We start from the raw sequence: 25873 nt of genomic DNA on the forward strand, positions 1-25873 counted from the left end.
AACCGAGCCACCCAGTGCCCCTGAAGTAGGTGATTTCTAAGGCCCCTTCCAGTTCTAGATGCCGTAACTATAATTAGACAGAGTGCGTGTCAGTAGATACTTTTTTCCTCTGTGGAAATCTAACTTGATTTGTCCAAATCTCAGACTCTCACTTACTTGAATTCCCATCAATCCCAAAGGCCTTGAACTGTGATAACTATGTAGTAGTATACCATATGCCAAAAAAAACGGGGGGGGGGGGATTTACGGTGTCCTTGAACTTACAGCGTGCCCAAATGCTGTACCCCTGGAGAGGGAGTATCGCACAGGTTCTGAAAGGGGACTGGCTGCGTTCACATCCTGGCTCTGCCACATTCTGGTTTGTAACGTTGGTCAGGTTCGTTAGCCTCTCCGTGTCTCAGTTTCCTCAACTGCAAAGTGGGAACAATAGCGGTCCCACCTCACAGGATTGTTACTATAAGTATTAAATACAGTCATAGTTGTAAATGTCTTAGAATTGTGTTTGGCAGAAATAAGCACTCAAAGTATGTCAGTTATTATTATAAATAAGATAACTATATATAAGTCCATTTATAAGATTTGATACTAAAATGTTTTAAAATAAATGATAGTACCATTGGAAATTGCTCAAATATGATGAACAAAAAACGCAGGTAAGAAACGATATGCAATATGCTTAAAATTGCCATAAAGTTACGTTTGCATAAAGCATATCCTAGTAGGAATCATACCAAAATATTTGTATGTTTGGTAGCTGGTCTGAAAAGAGAGCCTCTAATGAATTATGCCTCCCAGACTTTACACGCTTCTGTTTTCTTTTCCTTAAAAATTAGCTGGCTCCATCTAATCAGTAAAATGCAGCAGAAATGACCCTCTAAGACTTCTAAGGGTATGTCATAAGAGTCCTTGCAGCTTTTACTTTAGTATTTTGGGGCAAGCCCAGCTTATCCCGAGACTGACATGCTGTGGTAAAGCCCAGGCTAGCTGAGGAGCAAGGCAGTTCGCCAGCCCTCATTCTTCCCGCCATCCCAACCCGGGTGCCAGACAGCCGGTGAAAAATCCTTAGATGATTCCAGACCCAGTGACATTTGACTGACACACCCCCAAATGAGAGCCACCCAGCTGAACGCTGAACTCCGTCAACCCTCAAAACCATGAGGTAGGATAATATACTGCTGTTTTAAGTAAACTGCTGTGTGTGAGCTGGTTTTTATACAGCAGTAGAAAACCCAATATAATGAATTTTCTATACCAAGAATGTATCGTTTAATAAAATCAATAATTTAATCTCTTTAAATAATGTTTTCAACATCAGTGTAGTTTCAGCGTTAAGAGTATTATTTTTTACATATGTTTTTAAGTTGTACATTTGGTCATTTCAACCTACAAATTAATAAGAACAATACTTTAGCCACCCTAAATAAATGTAAGTTTATTGGGCTATACATGTAACAAAGTACAGGGAGGTCCAGGAATTACATTTATTTGTGTAGAAATTCTCTATCAACTATTACAGAGAGTCTCCTTTTTTCTAAGACCTAGGTATAAGATTTCTCTCAACAATGACAAAGGGGCATATTGAATGCTTTTTTTTTTTTTATTGGACTGCTCTCGTCTGGGAAATCTAAATCTGTGGTTCTTAACTTCTCAGGAGTCACGTGTCCCCAGCCCCAGGAATCTGATGTAAACTAGAGCACCTGAACTTGCTCTGCTCCCTCAGACACACACAGATACAGGGAGGAGCACCATGTTACAGACAGTGTTAGGATTTCCTTCACCCACTGAAGCCCATGTATGTATGATGGGTTAAGAATCTGGTCTTGGGGGGGGCGCCTGGGTAGCTCAGTCGTTAAGCGTCTGCCTTCGGCTCAGGTCATGATCCTAGGGTCCTGGGATCAAGCCCCTCATTGGGCTCCCTGCTCCGCGGGAAGCCTGCTTCTCCCTCTCCCACTCCCCCTGCTTGTGTTCCCTCTCTCGCTGTGTCTCTCTCTGTCAAATAAATAAATAAAATCTTTAAAAAAAAAAGAATCTGGTCTTGGGGTGGGGTGGGGGCTCAACAGGTTGAGTGTCTGATTCTTGATTTTGGCTCAGGTCATGATCTCGGGGTCCTGGAATTGAGCCCCACATCAGACTCCCTGCTCAGCAGTGAGTCTGCTTGTCTCCCTCTCCCTTTGCCCCTCCCCCCATTTGTGCACATTCTCTCTCTCTCTCTCTCTCTCAAATGAAGAAATAAATCTTAAAAAAAAGAAAAGAATTCTGATCTAGGGCATTATTATTCCTCAAGACTCCTTAAGCAGTATTGCAGAATATTACACATAGATCCTATGTAGTTGTGTTTGCTATATTAGATATTAACACTTTTCTATTTTATCGTCCATAATTCCAAGTTTTACATTACAAAAGTACAACCTCTGCCAGAATAATTATCTGAACTAAAATGGCCCACTAATTTAAAACTTCAGTATTTTTTCCCTTTTCTTTTCTTTTTCTTTCTTTTCTTTATTTATTTATTTTTATCAACTTGGAGTAACTGGCCAGGTGGCATTTTACAAAAACAGACAGAGGATACAACTGATGCAGGCCCAATTTGGGTGGAAATGTGTGGTGGAAAGCAGAGTAACACCTCAGGAAAAGAACTGCTTCTACAAGTTCTGGGGGTCCTGGGTGCAGATGTGGCAGAGACTTAATACCTCTAGCAGGCTTCCCTGTTTGTGTCAGACCCTGTGAGACCAGATACTGAACCAGTAATTCTTTGTGACTATAATCCTTATGTGTGTTCGGAAGTTGAGTTCCTCCTAGTTAGTCTTAGTTCTGCATACTTGTGGCTTTATTGGTAAGAAAAGGTATTTCTGAAGACCCAGGATGTTTCAACTAAAGTAATTAAGGCAACAGTGCACCCTTGTGATAAAATACAACCTTTACAATGCATGTTTCTTTGAAGACCAATCTGTCTTTTGAAGAAACCTTGATTGTTTTTGACTTGAGGTTAATGGGGGAAAAATATCTCAGAAGAGTCAATTTTTTTATCTGTTGTAATCCGTATGTATTTCAGCAACTGGTTTTTACTGTCTCAGTTTCTAAGTAGCTCACATCTGAAGTATGTGAAAAGTCAGAAGTGCTATGTAGAATTTGCCTTAAGTACTTGGTAATTTTAGTTTTATTTAAACCATTCAAAAGATGTATATTAACATAAGCTGTACATGTATTTATGTTTTGTAAAGATATATACAAAAGAAACCGTTGTTATTCTTTGGAGGTGAACAATTTAGAGCTGCTTACTTTTATTTCAGATATTTCTAGAAGCATTTGTGAATTTTTTCTTCATATATCTTGAATTGCATGGACAGAAAAACTGGAATTGTGACACTTTTCCTAAGCATCTTGTTCTGGTCTATTGCTCTGTAAGAAACCACCACAAAGTGTAGTAGCTTATTTTGTTATCGTCACTGATATTCTGGGCTGAGTTGGATGCTTTGCACTTGGGGTCTCCCAGGTGGTTGCAGGAATGCAGTCATCCGAAGGCTTGACTAGGCTGGATGTCTGAGGGGGCGCACTCATAGTTGTGGGAGTTAGAGCCCCGACACTTAAGTTCATCTGACTTGCTCCTCACAGCGTGGTGGTCTCAGACTAGTTGCACTTTTTACGTGGCCCCGGCTTCCAAGAGACAGAAAGTTAGAGCTTCCCGGCCAGTTAAGGGCCATACCTGGAACTAACACAGTGTCGCTTGTCCCACGTTCTATTGGTCAAAGCAATAAAAGGCCTGCCCACATTCAAAGGATTGGAGTGGGCAACTCCCAACTCCGGACACGTGTGAAGTGGGCAAGACTGCTGCAGCCATCTTGGGAACTCAGTCCATACACATCTTTTCCTGGGATATGATACTTAAAGCAGTAATACTTAAATACTAAGGACTATCAGCTGGTGTGGGAAATGGTTAGAAATGCACATTTTCAAACTCCACCCAGACATACTGAATCAGAAACTCGGGGGGTGTTTCAGCTAGCCTTCTGGGTGATTCTAACGTACCCTAAAGCTTCAGAATCACTACTCTACGTAAGTCCTGAAAGAATTGAAAGACTCCTTGAAATCACCTTTTGGGAAAGATTGTATACATAAAGCAGAGATACGTATCAGAGGAGGAGAGACGCTGTGGAAATGGGAGTTCATTGTGACTAAAGTTCTCTGGCTCTGACATCACCACGGAGGTGTAGGCGCAGGTGGAGACTAAGATCAAAATGGTCCGTCCGAGCCACCGAGTTCAAAGGTTTGCGAATGTCTGATTGGCCAGGTGTGAATCTCTGGAGCCTATCGGCGATCTCTAGGGTGGGGCCCGGGAATGGGTGTTTGTTGCGCATGCTCAACAGGTTTCACTGTGCTCCCAGGTTTGGGAATCACAGAGTAAGGCCTCGTAACCTGCTACCTGCTCTGTTCCCCTATCAGGTCAAATGGACCAAGCCAATCTTCCTTAGCACTGTCTGTATTCTTGCATTTCAGTGTTCAGCCGTCATATCCTTCCCGTTCTCTTCGTTCTCGTCCCTCGCACAAGCTTTCCCTATCAGACAAGGTCTGATCCAGTGTTCATGCCTGCGTGTGACATCACACATCAACAGCAACTAATACGGACTGATTGCTTATTACGTACAAGGCTCTATGTTAGGTGATAAAGTAATGGAGAATTAAGAAGCCCTTGTCCTCTGAGAGCCTATGATATACAGTGCAGCAGGCAGGATATACAGGTAATAATAGCAAGAGTTCTAGTTCTTAGATCTTAGAGCAGTAATCCTTAAAATTACTTGGGGAGCTTTAAAAAAATACCAATGTCATCACCCCAGCCCAGACCAATTAAACCAGAATCTTTTGAGTAGGGCACAGATACAGAGATAGAAGTCAAATACTATAAATTTTATAAATTATGTTTTTCAATATATTATATACTTCATTTTCCAGTTCTTATGTGTTGTCCTTTTCCAAACATTATATTTAGCATGTAGATTTTCACTTTATTCCATCTAGATACTCTAGATTTCTTTACTTAACAAATATATTAGATAGAAACAAACCAAATAGGGACCATAAACAGGAAATCTGTCCTAATATTAAATTTGTTTCATCTTTTGCCCTCTGTAAATAAAAGTAATTTAGATCATAGTTAACCTATCGCTTATCTCATCCTTCAAAAAATATTTTAGTATCACTTGGCCCAAAATAAAGTATATATATGTATTCATTCTGTCATCTCTTACAGCAAGTATATTTAAACAATTTAGAGATAAACATTTTAGCTGTTCACTAGCATGCTGTTCTATAACTTGTAAAGGTTGTAAACATTTCTGTCTCTCCTATATTATGTTCTACAGTAGAAACACCAACAGACCTTAATTGGAGTCTGATGGTGGAGGTGTTGGCATCCCGGCATCTCTAATCCCCTTGGCCAAGAGCTTTGAAAACTCCAGCCACAAAATCACACAAACAGTAGGGACACAGTTAACAAGAAAAAATGCTTACTTATTCCGTGAAGACAGAAAGAGTGATGTGGCACAATTGTCTGTTAAAATTAAAAAGTATATTTTTTAATATTCAAATTGTACTTCTTTTTTTAACCACAGGAGGTCCCTAAATCCTCAGTCACGTTTTGATACATTCAGGCCATTTTATGTGCATGTCAGACTGTTGCAACACTTTGCTATTATTTTCATGACTATATTAACCAAGTTTTTAATATAAAAGAGGTAAACTTCTATTCTTTAGAACTAGCTTGTTAAAAAATGTACTTTTAATCCCATCTGGTTACAGAAAATACCAGCATCTAAGGAGATAAGAGGGGTGGAAAGGCCAGGAAAATGAGTTACATAAAGTGGCCGTGAAATAGAATTCCTTTGAAGTTAAGTGAAAACACAGGCTACTTTGTGAGTTGACAACAAACAAGACCATTCCTTTCTTTCTGCCTTAGGTCTAAATTCCCTGTCTTGTCCAGTCAATGTTAACCTATCAGTATAAGAATATAATTAAACACGATTATTTTTTTCAATAGGGGTAAAAAAAAAAGAAGGTACTCTAGATAGGATGACTTTGACAGGGCATGAATAATATAGTTTGTTGTCACAGGTTATATGTTACAAATCATATTATTACTTTAATTTTAAGTAAACAAATATTCCTGTGTCTGCCCCCACACTAATTTAAGTGGTCATTCATTGAGTGACTGCTCTGTGCCAAGCAGAAAGACAGGCTCCCTACGTTTAGGAGTTTACAGTCACTTCAGGGAGATAATTTAATGGACAATTATAATCCAGTGTAGTATGTTCACCCTAACTCCTTTGATTTAGTAGCTTGATTTATTTCAATAAAAATATGAGTCTGTATTATAGACAACAGTACTATATTATAAACTTCAAAATTGCTAAGAGACTTGATCTTAATTGTTCCCACCACAAAAAAGGAAAAGAAATCACAGAGGTATTAGCAAACACTAGGGTAGTAATCATATTGCAATATGTAAATATAGCAAATCAACCCATTGTACATCTTAAGCTTACACAATGCTATATGTCAGTTATATCTCAATAAAAATAAATTTTAAAAAAGATGAGTGTGTACTTGTGTAATTATATCTATTCCTTTAATGATTTGAGGTTACAAGAGAATGAAAATATATTCCCCAGTAGTCAGTGATCATTTATAATAAGAGCAACCCATAATCTACCATTGGGTATCTGTTTGTACAGGACTTGGAGATTTTAGTTTGTTCATTTTAATCTGGCTTATGAACAAAATGAGAACACCCGTATTATTGCCTCAGGGAATAATGTTCTCTTACTAAAGTATTATGTGTGCACGCTTTTGGGTCGTTTATTAAAGAAAACTAATAAAACCAATTTAGGCAAGAATTTTCAAATACAGTATTTAAATGTATGTACTTTATTTTTTATTCATTTGGAAATGGAATAGTTTTGTAGCAGTAATTTATATTTTGATCACTAGATGGCACTAAACACATACAGCTATGGAAAACAGCCTTTTCTCAGCTGCTGGTTCTGAAAACACACACTTAAGTATGTAAATGTTTTCAGCATTATATACCACAAATCTTTTGTTATCTATCCCATAATATTTCTATTGCTACAAAAGCTTTGTTTTTCTGGGTGAAAGAATTTCACGTATGACTCCCTTCGGTGTAATAAATTCTGACTCAGCCTCTGCCATTTATTTGGATAGTCATTCCTCAAACTATTCTGTTCTTAGCTATTTGATTTTATTATTTTCTCTTTCATAAATTAGCCCTTTCTTACTAGTACCTTCTCTGAAAAACAGATTTTTTTAAGGGTCACTACTTAGTTGTACTATATTAAGAGATCCTAGGGATTTACACAGTGTACCTGTAGGGCAAAATACAAGAAGAGCGTGGACTTTGTTTTTGTTCTCGGTCTCCTGATGTCTGAATATTATTCTTACATTGTAACATGGTTGTTTTTTTCTTTTTCTTTTTTCTTTTTTTTTTTTTTTTGGTCTGGTTGTGATTAATACTTGCAGTATATCGGGTTCTGAATAGATACCGAATAGAGAAGCTATAGGCTGCAAACAATAGATATCCTTGATATTTAAGCTGCTGTTAAATTGACTTATGTGACCAGAAGTCCACAGTTGGGGGGGGGGGGATGTTCAGCGGTGGTTAGTTAATTCAGTCTCTTAATTAGAGATCTAATGAGGTCATCGGGGACCCAGGTTCCTTTCAGATTTCCACTTGGCCATCCTGGTTCTGTCAGACTTGGGCTTTGTGCTGGGGATGGCTGCAGTTCTAGGCAGGATGTGGAAGCCAAGTCCAGAGTGGAAGAGGGGATGAATACTCTGCTATGTAGATTTCTTCTCCGCTGCCTTACAGGACTCCAGAGACCCCCAGCAGAGTTCTCAGGTCCCGTTGGCCAGGCCTGGGTCTCTGGGACTTCCTAAACAATCCAGTGCAGGGGGAAGGAATTCCCACGACAGGTTAGACTGACAGAGACCCATGCCCTCCCTGAGCACCCAGCCCCTCAGAGGAGGATGAAACCTCAAAGAAAATCAGTAGCTCCAGCAGAGAAGAAGGCGGGAGGGTGGATTTGGGCAGGCAGACAACAGTGTTTGTTACCATTTCTGGTTTTGTTGCATTTTGTATTTTTGCTTAGAGACTCTTCTTTCTCCTGGTTTCTTGAAATGTTACTTTCATAACTGTTATTTTAAGTGCGTGAGACTGTACAGAATTACAGGAATAGCCCTTATCTGTGCTAGAGCTTAGTGTCCATTACAAGCTCTTTCTCCTGTGGTTTTGTTTATGCTTGTGTCCTTTTCTTAGCAGTTTAAAGAAAGCAGTAACTTGGGTTCTCTCTATCTGCTTACTAATGCTAGCCCCCAGAGAATAGTATCTCGAAAGTACTTTATGAATCTAGTAGCGTTTCAGGCAAATCTGCAGTTGTCTGCTAAGTACACACAACTTTGAAGGCACCGTGTCAAGCACTGCGGGTGCGTCTGACCAGAACTTCTGGAGGTCTTGGCAGCATCTGCCTCAGAGCTCAGATTGACCCCTGTCGGCTCTGAAGACTCCGAGGGGCAGAGCCAGCAAGCCCACCTCGGTGATGAGAAGCCCGTCAGCTTTTGCTGTCCGTGCAGTGCCTTCTGGCCTTTTCCATTTGACATCCCAGCACCTCTCGGAGGCTGTAATAGACTGGCCTTCTGGTCTGAGTTCCATCTGAAACTCTCCTGTGACTCTGAGGAACCCAGCTGCCCTCTCGGTTGCTTCACGCCAACGACACCTTTCTGGTGCATTGTCTGAATATTTATTTGTCATTTGTATTCAGCAAATAATTTGTTGAATGATTGAAAGAATATTTATTCATTGACATTTCAAATGCTGTAAGGTTTTCTCTGATTTAAAACTGATCATGTTGTGTTATCTGTTCTAATAGTTTATCAGTTCCTATCAAATAACCAACAGGCATTCTCAACTGGCATTCTCAATCATTGTGTTCTTAAGGAAAGAACAGGAAGTATTCTTTTTTTTTTCATTTTATTTTATTATGTTATGTTAATCACCATACATTACATCATTAGTTTTTGATGTAGCGTTCCATGATTCATTGTTTGCATGTAACACCCAGTGCTCCATTCAGTACGTGCCCTCTTTAATACCCATCACAGGCTAACCCATCCCCCCATCCCCTTCCCCTCTAGAACCCTCAGTTTGTTTCTCAGAGTCCATAGTCTCTCATGGTTCGTCTCCTCCTCCAATTTCCTCCCCTTCATTTTTCCCTTCCTACTATCTTCTTTTTTTTTCCTTTTAACATATAATTATAGTAATATTTGTTTCAGAGGTACAGGTCTGTGATTCGTCAGTCTTATACAATTCACAGTGCTCACCATAGCACATACCCTCCCCAATTTCTATCACACAGCCACCCCATCCCTTCCACCCCCCACCACTCCAGCAACCCTGTTTGTTTCCTGAGATTAGGAATTCCTCTATCAGTGAGATCATATGACACTTGTCTTTCTCTGCTTGACTTATTTCACTTAGCATAATACCCTCTAGTTCCATCCGTGTCGTTGCAAATGGCAAGATTTCATTCTTTCCGATGGCTGCATAATATTCCATTGTATGTACGTGTATACACACATACACACACACCATCTTCTTTATCCATTCATCTGTCGATGGACATCTTGGCTCTTTCCATAGTTTGGCTATTGTGGACATTGCTGCTATAAACATCGGGGTGCACGTACCCCTTCGGATCCCTACTTTTGTATCTTTGGGGTAAATACCCAGTAGTGCAATTGCTGGATCATATGGTAGCTCTATTTTCAACTTTTTGAGGAACCTCCATACTGTTTTCCAGAGTGGCTGCACCAGCTTGCATTCCCACCAACAGTGTGGGAGGGTTCCCCTTTCTCCGCATCCTTGCCAACATCTGTCATTTCCTGGCTTGTTAATTTTAGCCATTCTGACTGGTGTGAGGTGGTATCTCATTGAGGTTTTGATTTGGATTTCCCTGATGCCGAGCGATGTTGAGCACTTCTTCATGTGTTGAACAGGAAGTGTTCTTAAGAAGCAGTTAATAACGGCATCATTGCTATGTCTGAACCAAGTTTTTCTCCTTTTAATTTTATCTATAGCTTTGAGAGAGATGAACTGATTTGAGACTACACTGAGTCAAAAAAAATTTTTTTTAAAGAAAAATCTCCTTGACATTTTTCTTTTTCAGAAAACTGTGGAATATATTTTCCAGAAATAAAGAGAGATCCGGGCAGATATTTACACACTTGTCCTGACTCTGTAAAAAAGTGGCTCCAGCAGCTCAAGAATGCCGGGAAAATTCTCTTGTTAATTACGAGTTCGCACAGTGATTACTGTCGACTTCTCTGTGAATATATTCTTGGGTAAGTGATGAGTCTTTCCACTTTCGTGGTCTTAGAAAATACTGATGAGGCCGGTGCTGCCTTACAAGTGCTCGCCCGTGACCAGAGCCTCATATTAGACAATGCTGAGTGACCAGTGGCTGTTTCTCACCATCTGCCGACGGCAACACCCCCCCAAGTACAGTTTAGCAAAGCACTATCACTAGGGCCAGTATGCCCATAGCCCGCCAATGGTCTGGACTTTAGAGGTTCTGAAAGGTTGATGGACAACATGTCCTGCAGTCAGCGCTCCATGAATTCGGCTTCTCGGCTTCGGATGATCACTGAGGGCCACTGAGTTGTGGATTACGCTCCCTGACACCTGCCTGGAGTACCACCCCTCTGGTCCTTTTGGTGTGGAGCCGTTACTCCGCCATTCAGCCCAGCCAGGGATGAGACTGACATCCACGAAAGTCAAGGCAGTATAAATGCAGAGACTTCAGACAGACATGGGTTCAAGCCCGACCTTGCAACCTGCTCTGAGACCTCAGGTATGTTCTGGAACCACTCTCGTCCTCGATCTCGTCATCTTAAAAATGGGACAGTCATACCGAATAGGTGTGAGTGGGGAGTCTAAATAGGGTAGCACAGGTAAAGTATTCAAGTAGTTGGTAAGCTTCAGTATCATTTATTTATGTCATTCTTGTGAGCAATACCAGGGAATATCCATGGTCACAGCCAGATTGTAAAATGGGCTGTTAGATCCCCCGCAACGTTCCCTCAGACTTCAGCAAATACCAAATTGCCGAGTATGAAGCAAATTTCACCGTCAACACTGACCTCTCGCTGACTTCTTTAGCCTCCTGATGTCCATGTTCCTCAGCACATGTGGGTTTAGATTGGTCTGTAGTATATTTACGACCTACCAGTGGATTTTCTGCTTTCTGAATAATACGTAGGCCTGGGATCCTTGGAGTGAATTAAGGCAGGAGTCCTGGATGCCCTGCACGGTGCCTCTTTGACCGTGAGACTCTGCTGTCCTGATAGTGGGACCATGCTTCAGAATAAGCACTCTTACTTTCTTTTTCATTTGCATAGATAACCCAAGTTTTTCTTCCTCTCAATTTTCTCTTCAGTGTAGTTTAGATTTGCAAATATCATCTCCCCCAATGCTGTGGTGAGTCCCATCTTTCCTTTGCCATCCCAAATGATCCCTAATATAGTATCAAATACAGACTAAAAAACTATTATTGTTATCTAAAATTACCTCATTGTAAGATTACACTGATTTTCAAAATAATGTATCTTCTTCATATTTGAACACTCTAAAAGATGTCCCCTGACTTGATATGATGGTAGCTTTCTGTAGGATCCATGTAACATACAAAATTATTAATAGCTTCATGCTAATAAACCCAGAGTTCAGGCCCCACATTTGAAGACCTAGTTCGTGAATATTTTTGTTGTTAGAAGCTATTGAATTCATTCACTGTAACTATTACCATCATGAGAAGGCCAGCTTAGACCCAGTTAATGAGTTAATGTGCATTTTTTCCCCCTTATGTGTATACTTCAAGGTGTTGTCAGAAGAGTATTACTCAACCACCTTCTATTTCTACATATAAAATATAGAGAAAGCATATAAAAGTTAATCAAAAAATAAGAAATGATTCTGTGGTCAGATAAAGATTAAGTTCTATTTTATATGGATTTTTTCTAATTCCTTAAAATTATGACAAATACTGTTGCTTTTTAGGAATGATTTTACAGATCTTTTTGACATTGTGATTACAAATGCGTTGAAGCCTGGTTTCTTCTCCCATTTACCAACTCAGAGACCTTTCTGGACACTTGGTAAGTTAACATTTGTTTCTTCCTTCTCTTATTTAAGATTTGTTCATTCAGTTACTTAATAAATACCTGTTGGCTGACAACCATGTGCAAAGTACTATGTTAAATACAACAAGGGGTATAAAAGTGATACCAGGTCTTCTTTCCCCTCACAGGAAAACATAAACACATTGAGCAAGTCAGTAAATGCATGGGGATGATTATAGGCCTCAGGCCGTGTTAGCCGTCATGAAAAGAAATGACTTCCTGATGAGGTAAACCAGGAGGACACCTTAGATCTATTGACCAGGGAAGGCCTGTCCAGAAAGATCTGGCAAGACGACTTACCAGGCAGGATGTGAGGGACCAGTAATGAGAAGAGCAGAGGAAAAGTGGCAGCAGGACAAACAAATGCACAGGCCCAGTGTGGGAGTACTTTTGGCGAGTTCCAATGACAGAGAAGAGGCCAGTGATTCAGGGGGAGAGAGGAGAGGAAGTTGGGGAGGCAGGAAGCCCCATGCACTGTGGAAACGGGTTTGAATTTTATTCCACAAGCTCTGAGAAGTTATTCAATTGAGGTATGAGTGACACGGAGAGCTCTTTGGCTGCGAGGTGGGGAATGGATCGAATGTGGGAAAGATAGGCACTGAGTGTCCCAAATGAGAGAGTGTGGTTTGGTCTGAGGAGGTAGTACTAGAGATGGAGAGAAGTAGACATGTTTAAGATGCATTGTGGAGATGGAAAACAGGACTTGGTGATGCTTTCAGAAGCCGAGGATGAAAAGAGTAATCAAAAATGACTTGTTGGTTTTTCTTTTTTCTGAATTGTGCAAATGGGTGAATGGTGCTACTATCTGCAGCCATGAGGAAAAACACAGAGGAAAAGTTTTTATGGGGTGGGGGTTATAGCTATTAGGAAATCATTTTTTAACATGTTAATCTTGAAATGCCTATAAGTTATTCAACTGGGACTAACAATTAGGAAATTGTATAAATGAGCATGGAATCCAAAGGAACAGCTTTAGGCTCAGGATATAAATTTGGGAGAGTGATCAGCTCATGGGATATTTTCAAGCCATGGGCTTATATGAGATCAAATGCAGAGAGAATGATGGAGATAGAAACCAGATTGTAGATAGGTACCTCCACATAGTAGTTTTTAAACAGTTCATCCTTCTATCTCTTGATACTTTTCAATTAAACAAATACAGTGCAAAAAATGCAGTAACTTGTTAGCATAAGTTCATGCATTTGTGGTCTCCAATATGTTAAAGAAAATTTGGCATATTTTTAATGTGCGTTGTTTTCCATTACTGGTGTACGTGTGAAATTTTACTAAAAATCTCTGTGGACCATGGGGCACCTGGCTGGCTCAGTCCATAAAGCGTGCAACTCTCAATCTCGAGGTTGTGAGTTCAACCCACACTGGGTGTAGAGATTACTTGAAAATAAAATCTTAAAAAAAACAATCTCTGTGGAACAATATAAGGACTACTATAGGTACAGAACAGGTATAGATATTCTTGGAATATGAAAATCCTGCAGATAAAATTAAAAAAAAATGTGTTGAGTAGTTATGTATTTAAATATAAATTTGTGAAGGGGAAATACTTAGTTTTTTTCTGTTTGTTTAACACAAAGAGTATTATTTGAATTCCCAGTAACAGGTTATTTCTTAACATCAGGGATTTATAGGAGACATTAAACCAACATATAAAAAATACCATCACTCTCTCCCTTTCTCCCAGACCAGGGTTTCTTAACTTTAGCACTTCTGAGATTTGGGGTCAGGTCCTTCTTGGTTAGTGGTAGTAGGGGTGCCGTTCTGTGTGTGGTAGGCTGCTTAGCAGCATCACTAGCCTCTAATCACTGGATGCCGGTAGCATCCCATATCCCAAGTTGTGACATCCAAATCTGTCTCCAGATGTTGCCAAATTTGCCCTGAGGAGCAAAACTGCCACAGTCGAAAACAACTGTCTAGACCATTCTCATTGATATATATGCATATTCTTCTATCTTCAGTTTAAAAAAACATAAAATATGCCCTGATTCTACATTGTCTTCCAGCTAAAACCTCAATTCTCTGAGTACCTTCACAGCTAAAATTCTAGAAAGAGTTGTCTATACTCACTGGTTCCACTACCTCCAGTGAACTCTTCAAAACACTGCAGACGGGCTGGCCACCTTATATTCTTTATCGTCATGACTTGACTATCCACGGAATTGCCCCCCCAGCGACAAACCTCCAGTCTCTTCCCCCTTTCACATCCACTATGCTGTGTATCACGTCCTGTTTAAACCACCTCATCCCTGCTCTCTGCTCAGAATATATGGGATTTCATGCTTTTCCTGTGGATACATCGAAAAGCTTGCCTCTGTTTTTTTCACATCCAGAAGTGATTAGACTAGAAGATCTCTAAAGTTCTTTCTAGCTCTAATTTTCGGGACCTCCAATTTAAAATATTTCAGTGGAAGATGCAATGAATCCTGCAGTTTTTAGTTAACACAAAATACTTTATTCCCATTTTGAGAGCAATAAGATTGCCAGAACTGTTATTAAAAAGAGGATCATACTAATATTAAAGAAACTCTCATTCATGATGTTCTGTTGTAGTGTTCATTTTGGTGCTGATTCTGATTCTTTGCCTACCTCTAATTGTTTCCATTGCTGGTTTCCCTTCACCTTTCTCTCACTCTACTAAAATATTTTATTGCAGTAAAATATTCACTGTGCTCAAAACCAATACAAAGTAGGTTATCAAAGTATTTTCACACAAATGAAACTGTGTAGTTAAATAATAGCTGTGAATAAACAGCATTAACACAAATTTAGCTTCTAAATCAATATGTAATTTTCTAAGAATTGTTAACAATAGTAAAGGAAAAAATTGTTGATCATCATTGTTGAATTCACTGATTTCCAAAAAAAGAAGAGTCTTTCATTATGTTTAAGACAATTTATTCCAGGGGCGCCTGGGTGGCTCAGTCATTAAGCGTCTGCCTTCGGCTCAGGTCATGATCCCAGGGTCCTGGGATCGAGCCCCGCATCGGGCTCCCTGCTCCGCGGGAAGCCTGCTTCTCCCTCTCCCATTCCCCCTGCTTGTGTTCCCGCTCTCGCTGTGTCTCTCTCTGTCAAATAAATAAATAAAATCTTAAAAAAAAAAAAAAAAAAGACAATTTATTCCTTTGAAGAGTAACCAGAGAAAAGCCTGATCCCAGTCCTGTATACTGTAGTCCCATGAACTTTATGATTAAACAGCATATTTTCCAAGCTTCACACCTGTTTCTCTAACAGATTTTTCCTCAATATTAGTGTCAAAGTATACTACATTTCATATTTTTAAAAGTATCTCCATTAGTTTTTAGTCAGTTTGGAACTAATATCCATTGTCTCACGTTTCTTATTAAAGGTTATTGTTTTCCAGCATTTCGTATTAACCCTCCTTTCTTCAGCTATCACTCTGATGGTTTCAACTATCACCTATATACTAATGACCCCCAATTCCTTATCTCTGGGCGTCACTTTTCCCTGACTTACAGAGGCGTATTTCTAAATTCTCCACACCCTGCAGCCCTGGCGTGGCAGGAAACCTGATGTGCTTTTAACAACTCATTAATTTCCCCTCCCATCTTGGTGTGCTCCTCTTTCCGTACTCCATAATTCCATTACAACTTTTCCAACGGATCTTGCCCAAGCTAGGAAAATCCATCATCTTCTCTTCCTCTCTCCCCTTCACATCCTAACCTGCCCTTCAGTTTTCTCAGGCTGGTCACCTACCACGTTCCTGCCACCGCCCTTATCATCCCTTGTGTGTACTGCTACGCTCCCATCGCTGCTGGGTATGACAGTGCTTAATGACTGATCCCCCAGCTTCCATCAGCCCTGTAACCCTCAAACCATCCTCCATCTGGCAGTTAACGTTATTGTACCATGCAAGTCATGTCAGTCGGCTCTTGCAGCCTCCAGTGTCACGTAAATCAAATCACTGCTCCAAATGGATTAAAGGCAGAAGTAAAAGTAAGGCAGAGGAGCTTCTGGGATGGAAGGCGCCCGGTGAGCCAGTCCTCAAGGGCAGGGTGTCCTTGCGACTGTCGCACAGGCCTGACGTCAGCCGTTGTCATAGAGACGAGAAGGGGCGAGTTGCACCCGAGTTGGCGGGAGCCGAGTGCCTCCCGCCAGGCTGACCCTTACCAACCCTGCTTAAGGATTCTTTGGGGGGCGAGGAGGCTCTTCCAGGCAAAGTGTGCAGCATCCCTCCCCATCACTGGGTGATTCAGCTCCTCGCCAGTGCTAAGGCCTTGTTGGGGTCGGGGGAGAGGAGTCCATCTTGCAAGATGGTAAATTCGTTGAGGAGAGCAACTGTATCTTTTTCACTGCTGTGTTCCCCGTGCTGCCAGGTACCCCTCCCCCCGCCCCCAATTTGGGAATCACGACCCAACTCTCTGTCATTGGTTTCTTGACCTGAACTGTCACCAACACACCGACTCCCAAATCTTTCCCTGAGACCTCTTTTCTAGAGCCTCATACGGTATTTCCTCCTGCACACAGCTAGCTCTACTCAATATTCTGAAATCAAACTTGATATTCTCCTTCCACCTAGAAACAATACAACCTAACATGCTGGCCGCTTTATATTCTTTATCTTCAGTACTTGACTATCCACTGAATTGCCCCCAGCGACAAACCTCCAGTCTCTTTCCCCTTTCACATCCAGTATGCTGTGCATCACCTCCTGTTTAAACCGCCTCGTTTCTGCTCTCTCCTCCCTTCCCGTTAGGCCGGCATCACTCTTTTCCCTAGGAGTCTCTTAACTCCTCCCCCTGCCCTCACTTTGTACCTCTCCTTCCCTACATGTCTTGCCCACTGCCCTCAGATACTTGGCACAGATTTCCATTTGTCACTTCCTTTAAATATATTTTATGTAATTCACTTATTACTGTTAGGCATACTGTACATACTGCATAGTTAATCACATGCACACAGAATCTCCTTGGCTCCCCACTCCATGTAGCATCCTAAGGCAAATTCCAAAATCTGGTTGCTAAGTTACCTTTTCATCTTCACTCTGCTCCCTACAGAGATGCCCATTAGTCTATTCTTGCCAGAATGAACACCTTCTATTCCTCTATCAGGTTTTTGTTCCTGCTGTTCTCTCAGGAAATAGATGAGTATTTCGCAGACTATAATGTACACTCACACCACCTAGGGATCCTGTTAGAATGGAGATTCTGGTTCAGTAGGTCTGGGTATAACCTTAGATTCTGCATTCTAAACAAATTTTCTGGTGAGGCAGATGCTACTGGTCAGATCACCAATGACAGATTTTAGTAACCCCAAGAGAGAATGTCTTAGTGCAGTTAATTGAAGATTGTTATTCTGAAAAGAAATAAACGTCCCAGCATATTAGGTATGGAAACGAGCTAGGTAGTTAAGAATGTTGCTCACTGGGGAGCCTGCTTCTCCCTCTGCCTGCTACTCCCCCTGCTTGTGCTTTCTCACTCACTCTCTGACAAATAATTAATAAAATCTTAAAAAAAAAAAAAAAGAATATTTAAACTAAAGGAAAAGACTTTGAATTAACTGCTATTAGTTATTAAAGAATTAGGAATATCAAATGAATAGTAAACCCTCAAAACCAGAGTAGATAAGTAGATATGCTATTAAATTTGCTCCAAATTACTGAAGTATTTATTTCTCTTAATATGTAATTTCCTTTTTATGGCTCCCAACACAGACAAGCATTTTAGCCGACATTTTACTTTAAAAATGTCTTATTGGGAGCACCTGGCTGGCTCAGTGGGTAAAGCAGGTGACTCTTGATCTCGGGGCCATGAGTTCAAGCCCCACATTGGGTCTGGAGCTTACTTAAAAAGATAAATTTTAAAAAAAACATTTAAAAAATGTCTCATCGCCCATGCCAAGGGAAAAAAAAAAAATGGAGAAAGTGTGTATAAAAATGCATAATTGGAGGAAAAAATTCTAACTCAAAAATGAAGAAGGGATATATAAAAGTAAATATGCACTGTCCAGTCAGGTCCACATAATATAGGAAGGAGTTCAAGGAATCAAAAGAATTCTAAATATATTTTTAATTATAAGTCATTGTTTAGTAAACCTCTAGCAAGTCAGAGATTGCTACCAGAATATAAGCATCCTAAAGACAGGGGCTTGGACCATTTAGTTCACTGCTATATACCTCATACCTAAAGTGTTCTGTAAAATATAGTTGAAATAAAGAGTTGAAAGAAAAAAAGAAAATGAGTTTTTTCCAGGTCAGTCTATTTGATCCCACCAGGCTGTGAGGATACTCTGTTTGTAACATTTTCCTTATAACAACAAAAGAATGGCAACATCTCATATCTACCAATAGATGACTATTAATTATTGAACATGCTCCTATTTTAAAAACTAAGCAGATTGCAATGTATTATCTAGAGAAGTTTTAAAAAATCACATTGCAGAAAAGTGTGCCAATATATGCATTTAAATAGAGGGTTCATGGGTATAATATTAATTGCCAAGACTGCTGTTGTAACAATAAACCACAGACGGAGGGCTTAAACACTATAAATATATTTTCTCTTACTTCTGGAGGCTAGAAGTCTGAGATCAAGGTGTCAGCAGGATTGGTTTCTTCTGAGGCCTCTCTTCTTCGCTTGTAGATATGCATCTTCTCCCTATTGTCATCACATGGTCTTCCTTCTGTGTCCTAATCACCTAATTATGTGTCGTAATCAGTTCTTATGTGGACACCAGTCGTATTGAATTAGGCCCACCCTAATGGCCGCATTTTAACTTGATCACCTCTTCAAAGGCCCTGTCTTCAAGTACAGCCACATTCTGAATTATTCTGAGATACCAGGGGTTAGGGCTTCCACGTATGAATTTGAGGAGAGCACGGTTCAGCTCCTAACAGGTATTACATACGCCAAAACTCATCACATTGTATGCTGGCAATATGTGCAGTTCATTGTGTATCAGTTATACCTCAGTAAATGTGTTTTTTAAAAGGGAGCGGAAAGGAGTATATATTTGCTTTATCTGCATAAAAGAGTGGTTACCTTTCTGTAGAACAGGTAAGTGCATAGCAGAGAGAGTTCAAAAATGGGACTTTTGATATATGTAAGTATATTACCGATTCAAAAAAAATCACATAAATACATACTACTTAAACATTAAGATAGTAACACCAAGCACATTGGGAGTTGGGGGAACAGGTGTGAGCGGCCACGTGAGCCACATTCAAGCAGCTGTGGGCTGAGGTCAGTGGTCACGCACAGGTACACAAAACTCTTCTTAACAAAATTCTTGTTCTCTGTGGCAAGATTTTCTTATCTAAGGTAAGTTACAGAACTTACCTTTGTTTAAGATTGTTAGCCGTACCCTTAACTGTGTCATTTCCCCATAGTTATTTTGGAACTCTTTTACTAAAATTTTACCATTTTGTGTTTTTACTTTTCTTGTCCATATGCTCTTACAATAAGAAAATAAAAAGTTTGATTTACTAATTGCTTTAATTGATTGCTCTTCCATCTCTCTGTCCAACCCTTATCTGTTTCCTAATTTTATTCAGTCAGTTTTGGGGGAATGTGTATGTTACAGGAACAAGTTTGAACTTTGGTGTATGAGTTTTTTTCTCCTTCATGGTTATAACCCAAACATCCATTAATCATTAAGTTAGAAGATTTGAGGAATAATTTGGACATCTTACAGAACTTAGGTACAAAAAATTTTTCTGAATATATATTTTCATAGGAAGAGTTCTTAAATTAATGCATTCTACCCAGTCCAAAAAAAAAAAAAAAAGTTTTAAATTAAAGCTGTAACATAATTGACTTGTATGAAAATAATACTGGTTTGCATTTTTCATAGTATAGCGCTGTTTTATCAATCTGAGCGAGATTGTAAAAACAATAAACTTTATAAAATGAAGTTCAAAATGCATTCTAAAGTCTACCTTTTTTTTTTTTTTTTAATCCATTGCTGACCTATTCTTAATATAATGGAGGGGAGTAAACAGCACTGCATTTGAGCATTATAGGAGGATACCAGATAAAAATTTCTCTTTTGCTATAGTTGTATTTGTTTATAGTTGTATCCATGAGCCATATCCAGGTCCAGGAATCCAAATTTAGAGATGGTTTATGGTTCTGTCTTACCCTCTGGTCTTCTAGCCCCATTTTGAAGTCCTAAGGTAAACTGTGCAGTTTGGTTAATAATAAATTACTTGCCAGCTTTGAGATCTTGAGCAAAATAACTTCCCTGATCTTCCTTTTCCTCAAATAAGAGGCTTGTTGTGAGGATGAAATAATATATACCTCCCCCATTATTAACATCCTCCCCACAGAGTAGTACATTTGTTTCAGTTGATGAACCTACATTGACACATTATTATCACCAATAATGGGGGAGGCCATGCATGTGCAGAGCCAGGGGGTATAGTAGAAATCTCTAGACCTCTCAGTTTTGCTGCTGACCTAAAACTGCTCTAAAAAGATCATTTGAAAAATCCTACATATACGAAAAATGATAGATCTGTGGATCGAGATCTCCACGAAGGACCTGTAATGACATAGGTGCTCACTGAATGCTAGCGCCTGTCCCCACATGGTTCCATCTCGTACATACCCTGCAGCCGTGTGCGGTGCGGTCTGCCCAAATGGGTGCTCTCACTTGGTTAAAAGGTATATGATTGTCAAACTCTATTTTCAGAAAATGATGAGGAGCAGGAAGCACTGCCATCTCTTGATAAACCTGGCTGGTACTCTCAAGGGAATGCTGTCCACCTTTATGAACTTCTGAAGAAAATGACTGGCAAAAATGAACCCAAGGTATTTTCTGATTGAGGTGGGGTTCTTGATGCCCACTTGCAGACATGAACCATTATAAATTAAAACCATAATTCTAAATGCATTCAGCTTAGTTATCTATGGGGAAATCATCTACCTCTGCCTATCTGCCAATCTTTTACCTCTTCTGCTTAAATAAGCCTTCTCTCTGTGATCTAGGCTGGACCTTTATCTGTAACAGAGAAGAGCAAAGATTCCAAGCAGGGAGCCACAGTTCTAGGGGATACACTGGATTAGTGTGTGGGATACCTGAGGAATAATATCGTGATAACAGTCCATCAAACGAATTTTATATGTAAAACAAACATTAATTGAAATTACACCACACACTAGCCTAAAGACACGCTTGCTTTTGATATCCTGGTCACATTGTTGATGTTGGACATTGGTGCATTTTTTATAGCAGGACACTTTCTTCTAAACAATGTTTACCAGAGAGATCGTGGGTAACTGACACCTGCTCCATCGGCTCCCACATTGCTATAGCCCCCTGGGAACTCTTGAGGGGTTTAATAGAGCATCCTGACTTGGAGGTTCTAGTTCATACTCCCTTATCGTTTTCTCAGGTAAATGTAAATTGAGGGGTGTGGATTAGATCTATGGGGCTTTGCCTCAGAATACCTGGGGAGCCTCCCAGAGTCCACTTGCCCAACCTCACCCCCCCACCCCCGTCAGATTGTTTCAGCCAGTCTGGGTAGGTCCCAGAAACTCTTGGAAAAGCAGTTGTGATGTGTACTCCTGCGAATATAACCCATTGTAACAAGTCATCTCTACTTCTCCACCAGTTCTTCAATTCTAAAGGCAGCTTTAACTGTAAACATATAGACTCTGGCTTCTTCAGGAAACTGAATAAAATCAGCCTCTGCCTTTCTTCGGCCTGCAAATGCACTGTGTCACTTCTTACAGCAAACCTGGTGCCCCACAAACCAAAGGGGGCAAGTTGACAGTCGCCTGTGAGGTAGTCAAGGAAGTTTAAGATGTTTATGTAACTTTCGTCCTATTCTAATAGGTATTGAGGAATTTTTTTTCTGCTTCATGAAGTGAACACCACTTTCTTTCACAGTTCTCATGCCTCAAATAGAATTTGCTGTCTGACTTACAGGTCGTTTACTTTGGTGACAGCATGCATTCAGACATTTTCCCAGCCCGTCATTATAGTAATTGGGAGACAGTTCTCATCCTGGAAGAGCTCAGAGGGGACAGAGACAGGAAGCCTGAAGAATCAGAGCCTCTAGAGAAGAAAGGAAAATATGAGGTAAGGGTTTCCTTCTGCTCCTCCCTGGAAGGAACAACCTTTATGTTTGACATATCTTAAAAAGTGCGTGTGCCAAGAGCGACGAAATCTGTTGGCACTTATGGTGATCTTCTTGCTATCTCAGCTCTGTTTTTAATCTTGTTGATAATTTTTAAATAATGCCAAGATGACACTGACCATCTGTCTCCCCAGCTCTCTTGCTTTCATCAAGTGCTATGACACCATGGGTGTTTTTTGGCTAATGCTGAGGCGACCAGATCCTGACTCACTATAGTCATACCCTATGTCTCTTTTGCTTGGCCATGAAAGCTCTTCTGCTCTTTCTTCATGAGTATAAGTTAATAAATTGGTAGCTCCTTTAGACTTGCTCCTGAGCTGCCAAGAATAAAACTTAGGTGAAAACTTGAGGTAAAATATGTCATAAATCTGAAAAGGGTAAATAGTATATAAAAGCAAAAAAGAAGAAAGATCAGCAAATAATATGCATTTCTAAATTCATTCCAGTGGAACAGATAAAGAAGGAAAAATTCAAGTCAAGAAACAAAAAATAACAATAAAAAGAAATGAGCTATTAAGCCACACAGAGACATGGAGGAATCTAAAGGGCATACTACTAAGTGAAAGAAACCAATCTAAAAAGACTATATATTGTATGATTTCAGCTATAGGACATTCTAGAAAAGGCAAAACTACAGAAAATAAAAAGACCAGTGGTGCCAGCGGCTCAGGAGGGAGGAAGGTGAATAAATGGAGCACAAGGGATTTTTATGGTCGTGAAACTCTTCTGCACGATACTGTAATGGTGGAAACATGACATTATGCATTTGTCAGAACCCAAAGAACTATCCAACATAAAATGTTAACCCTAATGTAAACTACAGACTTTCATTAGTACTGGTTAATTCGTGATAACAAATGTTAATAATAGGAGAGACAGTGGGGGGAAGGGGAGGCAGGAGGGGGACAGACGTATGAGGACTTTCTGTACTATCTGCTTTGTTTATCTGTAAACCTAAAGTCTATTTATTTAAAAAGTAATAATAACTATAAGTAGACCCAACAAAATGTTAGATGTTAGATGTTTCCATTGAGTAGCATTTAGTCTTCAACATGACATTGGAAGTTCTTTGGACTATTTGAGTTAGGAAGAGCTTTAAAGCAGTCTTATAGGAGGTAGGCCTTGTATCCTGAGTGACTTTGGAGAAGGTTTTCACTAAAGAGAAATTAGGAGATTTGGTTTCTTCAGAATGATTTGAGAATTACAGTTACTGTATTAAGAAAATGAAGAATCCATGGGAAAGTTTCCTCCAACATTTATAATAAACAGTAGCCCCATCCTTTTCCCATGACCCCTTTCTCTTGTTAATTAGTTACAAACACATGAACAGAGTTCATAATTGACTTTTAGACAGGAAATGATGCGTCAACAGCTTGAAAGTTTTATTTCCTAAGACAAAATTGGAATAATGTCCCTTTCCTATCAAACTCTACCTCCCCAACCCACCCTGCTCCACTGAACATGAACGAGGAAGCAAGGAACAGGATGGTTTGGCCGAGTGACAAGGTTAGAATAAAGCCCTCAGAAGGTTCCAGTTTTAGCCCTGAACTGTCTTCCCATCTCATACTGTTAAGATTCCAGGAAAAGTGGAGTTGTGGCAGATGGATTCCCCTGTTCTGCTGGGGTCTGAGGCAGGTGTTTTGCTGCAGGATTCCCAGCTGTGGCCTAAAGCATTATGTTGAAAAAGCAGAGTATTCTTGTGCAACTTGACTCCAAAGTTATCCTGGTCAGACTGAATGCCACCATGTTTTTGTAGTTTGTTTTGAGGCAGTATTTGTATTGATGGGCACATCCTTAGCAAATGTTTCAGGACAACTTAGTTTTCTCTACTTTAAGGACAATCTTCTAATCATACATCTTTCTGCTTATATTTAAAAGCAGATTTAAAATTTATTAAAAACAATTGTGGGTGGGGCGCCTGGGTGGCTCAGTCGGTTAAACGGCTGCCTTCGGCCCAGGTCATGATTCCAGGGTCCTGGGATCGAGCCCCACATCGGGCTCCCTGCTGAGCGGGGAGCCTGCTTCTCCTTCTCCCTCTATCTGCCGCTCCCCCTGCTTGTATTCTCTCTCTAATAAAAAATAAAAAATCTTTAAAAAAAAAAATTGTGGGTTTTTTTTTTTTTAATTATCTTCTAACACAACCTAGGACCACGACTTCTAAAAGCCAGACTGCTTTCATATTTAAGTTCCCCTGTATTCCTATACACAGAGCACTTTTTCCATCAGCACATCAAAGCCTGGTATAAGTACAGCATGTCATGAGAATTCAGATTCTTTCCTGCTTCCCTGTGGAGGAGACAGGAATACAGACATCCTCAGTTGCTATAGGAGGAGGGAAACAGTCCATAAAGAGAGCTAAACAGAAAGCATCTTGTGAGGGTTCTTCTGTTGATTTTGTAATTATTAAGAAAAATGTCATTTCATTTTTCTAACCAAGTGTCATACACAGAATATATATCACATGCAGTGTTTTAGTGAGTACAAAACCTGAATGCAAAGGGATTTAATTCCTTGTTCTAGTGAATTTTATGCAGCTTAAGTGAACTTCTAACAGTATAATTTAAAAACAAATCAGATCATTTCAGGATTGATGCACTCACTGAACAAAAACATTTACTACATTCTGTAGAGATTAGCATTTTGTTTCACTTAGGCTTGAATTCAGTTTCTCGGATAGTTACAGTAATTTCACCCTCCATAAAACCATCTGGAATGTGAAGGTCACTTTTACTTCCCTTCATTTGTGACAGGAAACTCAAGATAAGGACGGAGAATATCTCAAATGGCACTCTAAAGGCTTAAATAAGAAATTTTTTTCGAAAATCTTACTGCATCTGTTGATTATCCACTCTACTATATTGGAGCATAACAGATAAGCAAAAATGGCCCATTTTAATAATTAAAGTAAACCTAGTTAAGGAGAGAGATTAAGGAAGAATAATTTGTTTCCATTTATCTATGTTTTGGGAAATAAAAGTCACTTCATTAATCCTGTAATTACTTGGACAGTCTTAAATCTCATAAGATTAGCCTTCAAAGGGAGCTCTCCTCTTTAGCTTCCTTCATTACTATTCTCATCTGTTTCTTCATTTTAACTCAAAACAAATAAAAATGTATTCTTCAGCTTTTTAGAGTAACATATTATGAAATTTAGGTGCCAAAATAATTCATTTTAATGATGGAAATTCTCAGCAAACCAGAAGGGGCCAGCCTTTTAACTAGAGAAACGCTATCCAACAAAACCCAGTGAGAATATAATCTGTAATGGAAAAATTTAATGAGGAAAAAAAGCCATACTTAATGGAGACACATGCTCTTCAAGGTTCTGAGCTAGACAAAGGATATCTGTTATTAATTATATTGTGTAACAGAGCGGTGGCCAACACCACAAGAAAAAGAAATACAGAATTAAGGTTAGAAGATACAAAATTGTGATTATTTCAGAGTTGTATGGTCATTAGCATAGACCACCTTAGGAAATCAGCAAACTATTATAACTAAGAAGAGAGTTGTGAA

The 25873-nt window shown here is 39.7% G+C and overlaps 1 protein-coding gene across 7 annotated transcripts in view; it reads left to right on the plus strand.

The window, feature by feature from the left end:
* NT5DC1 (5'-nucleotidase domain containing 1) overlaps positions 1 to 25873 on the plus strand; it is a 146989-nt gene that overhangs the window by 106549 nt on the left and 14567 nt on the right. For all 7 annotated transcript variants that reach the window (XR_010413739.1, XM_054505517.2, XM_054505516.2 and 4 more), the window contains 4 exons: positions 10233 to 10407; positions 12122 to 12219; positions 20908 to 21026; positions 22147 to 22299. Coding sequence is in view for 6 of the 7 variants with exons in the window: in XM_054505517.2 (XP_054361492.1) it covers positions 10233 to 10407; positions 12122 to 12219; positions 20908 to 21026; positions 22147 to 22299 (545 nt within the window). In the remaining variant the exon portion in view is untranslated. The remainder of the gene's footprint in view (positions 1 to 10232; positions 10408 to 12121; positions 12220 to 20907; positions 21027 to 22146; positions 22300 to 25873) is intronic.

The sequence above is a fragment of the Mirounga angustirostris genome, unplaced genomic scaffold (assembly GCF_029215605.1).
Source record: "Mirounga angustirostris isolate CCGP_5_RB_7025 unplaced genomic scaffold, mMirAng1.0.hap1 SCAF_8, whole genome shotgun sequence".
NCBI lineage: Eukaryota > Metazoa > Chordata > Mammalia > Carnivora > Phocidae > Mirounga > Mirounga angustirostris.